Below are 5,157 nucleotides of genomic sequence, written 5' to 3' on the forward strand. Positions count from 1 at the left end.
GTCTGCCTGTGAAGCATAGGTCTCCACTAGAATTAATCATGAAATACACTGAATAGTATTGCCCCTCAAGTCTATCCTTTAAAATATATTTTTTTCTAAATAAAACGACCTTGCTGTACAGCTGGACCTATCGGGAGCCTCGCAGGCTTAATGACATGGCTCTGTGGGTCAGATCTACCCCACAAGCTGAGGGTTGAGCTTCCTTAATTTACTCAGTTCAAGAAAAATAGTAATTTTCAATCATGTTCATGTTACCCCTTAATAGCACTATGGACATGTATCTATTATCTGTCACTGCTCACAAGAGCCAAGTATTGCCTCAAAACTCTAGGGTGCTTGGCCTGTACTTTTCTCAGCAAGGTACTGACGAATAGTTTAATAAAAACAGCAATATTACATAAAAAGTAGATGATGTCCCATTCTTGACACCCAGATACCATAGTGATACATGCACTGAAAATCCCATAGATTAGGTAAGCTGTGGTGAGCAGTGTTTCCTTTGGACAAAGTTACACATATGGAAGCTGTGCCGACAGCTGCTGAACTTTTTATAATGGTCTGTAGTACGGTTGAGGGGATGGTCACACAAACAACTTACCATGATGTAAACAAGGTTTTACTGCACAGCAACTCTGCTATACCTATAAATGTTCAGGCTCTGCTTCGCAGTGAATGAAAAGTAAGTCCTAGGACCTCACCTCCTCAGTGAAGGGAGGTGGTAGCATGCACACACTGCAAGTACCTTGAATTAACTGCACTTGAAAATCTGGCTTTAGTCAACGTAACATAAGAAATAAACACAATATAATAAATGGGACTAATATTAAGCCTATTGAAAAAAAATATAAAGACTCCTATTGTGTTCAGTGAGCTTTGGATCAAATATTTCTCCAAGAGGTTTTAGAGAGTTATCAAGGCCTGTTTCAAGAGAACTTTAATTTTTTTCTTGACAATGAAAATTTACTCAGGTCTTCACGTTAGGAGACTTACTTTTACCATTCCCTATAAAAATAAGAGTGAGCTGGCTTCACCACATTGGTATTTTCCACCTTAGCAAGTGATAGACACAGAGTCAGATGTTGTGTGTAATAAAATCAGAGGGTGACTCCTCTCTGAATAAATTTAATAAACAAAAGGAAAATCAGGGACATTACCAATAGCAGTAACAGATGAACAGAAAGAAATGGTGCATAGGTAGAATTATATAGGTAGGATTACATATTTAGCAATAAATCCAGTCTCTACCCAATGAGCTCTCCCAAGAATGAGAAGGGACAATCATATCAACAGATAGTACCACTTTGAGATGATGCATTTGTGTCATTGGTTACTGACCTGTCTTTGACTATCAGCAAGAGCAACGTATTAGCAAACTGTGCAGTTCACCAACAGGAAGTGGGCGTTGCAGACAGGAACCACCTCCACCTATTTTTCTTTCCTCTAACTTGCAGTAACTATTGGTACAACAGATAGCTGCTATCTTCACTGGGTGGCTACCACTATTTTGGGGCATCTGTTAGGCACACTCATCCACTCAATACAATATGACTTCTGCTGTAGGTGAGTTTTTTCTTAACTACAGTATAGATAAATAAATTAATAAATGAATGTAACGAGGCCCCAGCTACCTGGAAACAGCAGCGGGATAAGTGCTCCTAATAGGGAAAGGAGTGTACCAGTGAAAACTGGACTAGCTACAGCCCAGTAACAGAAACATTTTCAATGTATTCCTCACAGAATAAATTGCAACAGATTACAGCTCCTTAAGTACGGAAGCAAAGACCTAAATGTATTCAGGATGCCAAAGGGTATTTACAGACCATGAACTGCCAGCCTGGCTTGCCAGACATTGCACATGCAAAAGGGGACATGGAGTGAACAGAGGGGAATGGACAAGTTTAAAACATAAAAATAAATTGTCTTCAATCATCTTCCTACCCACTTCATTCTAGTAAGTTATGTGAGCATGAGGTGATTCTAAGTAGTCCTAAGTGAAAGTCTGATCCCAAACTGAAAAAGCAGGTCTAAGAGTGATCTTGGACTCAGAGAATTACACTAGAGAAGCAGCTTTGCTAAAGTTAAAGTTGACAACCTCTTTCTGCTTAAACTGCTCTAAAATCCAGATGCTTACTCTGATTTTCCTGGAATGCGGTGTGCCTCATGGGGGTGCTTGGTTTCTTCATAAAGGCAGGTGCTTAAATGGATTTCACTGCATGTGTATAGACTGAGTAGCCAAAGGCCTTCCAACCTTTCATTTGAGCTGGGTAGCCCAAGGGGATGTGTAGCAGTCATCAAACCTTCCATACACGTAGCCAGTGTCAATTCAAATCTGACCCTTGGTTGAAATCTGTTGAGGGGGAAAGTAAAAGAAGTATATTGCTGCAATCTGTCAGGGATCTGGGGGGAAATGTAATTCTAGAAGAGAGAGAATTCAGCAAAAGTTCAAACTATTTCATCAAATACTATAAATTCCATGACAGGATGCTTGCTGGAAGGGGCAAGCAACTCACGAGGATGAAAAAATGGGGAAAAGGATTTGGGGCAGTGTCAAGAGGATGGAAAAAATGGACACGAGTGGGAGGGAAAGATAGAGGGGCTTAAACCATGGGGAAGGGTGAGGATCATGGTGAACAGGATAGACCAGAAATGGTAGGGCACTAGAAGGGTGGCAGGGCAAGTAGGCAGTATCTGTGCCAACCCTATGCACTCTCCTAGGTGTACCAGGACCTGGAAGTGGGGCTGTATCTGAGAAGCTGTGATCCCCTTTCCTTGGTCTCCCATGTGCACCAGGATCTCAAGGGTTCTCTCCCCTTCTGGGAGTGTCTGAGGCTCTCTACCTGTTTCACTGTAAGAGCTGAGATCTGGAGATTGCTGTCTATTTTAGCAGGAATCTCAGCTTATGCTAGGATCTGAGTGGATCCATGAATGTTTAAACCTCCCTCCTTATTTTCTTCCAGTTGTATGTCAACACCTGCAGAAGCCCAGTACCACTTTAGGGTGAGATGAGAATACCGAGAGCATAGTGATGAACCTGGCATGAGGAGCTGAATACAAGTATGCCTGATGCATCTCTCCAGCTTCCTTATTCAGATACAGTCTATTACATTTTCAGATATTAAAAACACATCCAAGCGTATAGATCTTATCTGACTCATCTATTTGTTCCCATGTCCATGGAGATTCGAACTGGAACCCTAAATCCCAATAGTTCTCAACTCAGAAAATATTGAGAACCTAAGTGGATCTGAGCCCTCTTTTTTAAATCCATATCTTTGGTCATTTCTGCTGATTGCTGTAATATGGACAGAGCAGACTGATGGTAGATTCCTTTGCCAGTTGAATGCAGTCAGCATTTTTTTTTAAATTTCAGAAGCCAGGTTCTTTTAAGGAATCATTAGCAAATTGTTTCCCTTCTTGCTCTCTCTGGCACTCATTGCCTCAGGCCTTGTCAGAAACAAATGTCAATATAATGCTGAAATCCAGGACACAGTCTTCTATCCCAGGAAAACAGCACCAAGACTTGCATTGAATTCTACAGGGGCACAGAGGGCTTAACAGACTAAAAGATTAGTTTATTGATCAGTCCTGGTGCCCAAAAGAAAAATTGATTTTGGTTTTTGGCCACCTAGTGCTCATGAAACATATTTTCAAGTTCCCCCCCTTCCAATCCCTGGGCCAGAAGTGAGAGGTATTTTACCTGGAGCACATACTGCATGCACTTAATCTATTCAGTCTAACAATAAATGGTAAATTAGATCCAAGTGACTTAAGATATGTTTGCCTCTTACATTTGATGCACTGCAATGAGGAAACTCCTGTTCAGGAATTGCAGGCAGAATCTTTGTTGCTTGTGCATTAGCTGAGGGTCTTCGTTGGTGGGTCTCCTCTGTTAAAAGTTAAAATAATTTTAAAAAACAGCAAAGAGATCTGCGATGTGTTAGACATTAAGGGTGCATCCAGATGAGTGCACACATGCAGTATGCAACACCTGTGGCAACACAAATTGCACATGCCACACATGCAGTTGTTTGCTGCACTGCTAGTTTGTAGCACAGCAGGTTATTTTTAACCTGGGTGTCAAAAATACCCACATCCCAAAAAAAACAGGGTGGCGCACATGGCAGCAGTGTGCGCTGACCAAAACCAGAGTCTGCCTAACCAGAGCCACACTCCAGCTGCCAGCCAGGCTTCATGTGCCAGATTGCCACTGCTGCAGTCCTGGGAAGGCCCCAGGAGCTCAGGTGCTGGCTCCAACCTCCCCTACCCACCAGGGGCAACTTGCCATGTGCCAGAATGCACATGCATGGGTGTTCCCCTGAGACAAGTAACAGTACAACTATGTGCCACTGCTATTTATTCCTGGGGAAATGCACGTGAGTGCTCATCTGGATGTGCTCCAAAATAGAATTTTCCAAACTGGTTCTGTGACTTAAGTGGTAAAGAGAGCTAGTTAGTTGTGTTAGTCTGAAGTCAAGCAGAAAACAGGGTAGATTTGCACCTTATAAACTGACAAAATAAGAGATGTATAGCATAAGCAGTGGGCCTACTTCATCAGGTGCTGTGAAGGGACGGCCATAGGACCAAATTTTCTAAGTTATTTTATGTCCTTTTGAAAAGCACCTAACCTAGGAACCTAATTTCCATTTCCATTTGAAAATCCCAGTATTAAGAGCCAAAGTCTCATTGAAAGGTCAATTGGGTTAAGGTACATAAATTGCTTTGACACTTTTGAAAATTTTATCCATAGAAAAAACACAACTCCATGGTTATTAAAAGCATGCAAACTCAGAGTCACATATTAATTAGGGTGAGCATAGAGTCTATGGACTTTCCAGTGTATCATGCCTTATGAGTGGGCTCAGTTACCATCACACAGGGACATGCAACAAGGTATCCAAAGGCTACTGTAGATAAAAGAGTAACGTGGAGTGTTATGAGAGATCATACAATTACTGAAAGCAGGTACAGGCATACCTCAGAGATATTGCGGGTTCGGTTCCAGACCACCGCAATAAAGCGAATATTGCAATAAAGCGAGTCACACGAATTTTTTGGTTTCCCAGTGCATATAAAAGTTATGTTTACACGATACTGTAGTCTATTAAGTGTGCAATAGCATTATGTCTAAAAAAAAATGTACATACCTTAATTAAAAAA

The 5,157-nt window shown here is 41.5% G+C and overlaps 1 protein-coding gene across 1 annotated transcript in view; it reads right to left on the bottom strand.

The window, feature by feature from the left end:
• Nucleotides 1-1,090: 1,090 nt before the first annotated feature.
• Nucleotides 1,091-5,157, bottom strand: part of TMEM156 (transmembrane protein 156) — a 30,824-nt gene continuing 26,757 nt past the window's right edge. Inside the window, exons 6-7 of the mRNA XM_019553486.1 lie at nucleotides 3,789-3,886; nucleotides 1,091-2,347 (exon numbers count right to left, since the gene is read on the bottom strand). Of these exons, the coding sequence (XP_019409031.1) occupies nucleotides 2,324-2,347; nucleotides 3,789-3,886 (122 nt within the window). The 3' untranslated portion in view covers nucleotides 1,091-2,323. The remainder of the gene's footprint in view (nucleotides 2,348-3,788; nucleotides 3,887-5,157) is intronic.

This window comes from Crocodylus porosus, unplaced genomic scaffold, assembly GCF_001723895.1.
Source record: "Crocodylus porosus isolate Cpor-Errol unplaced genomic scaffold, CroPor_comp1, whole genome shotgun sequence".
Classification (NCBI taxonomy): domain Eukaryota; kingdom Metazoa; phylum Chordata; order Crocodylia; family Crocodylidae; genus Crocodylus; species Crocodylus porosus.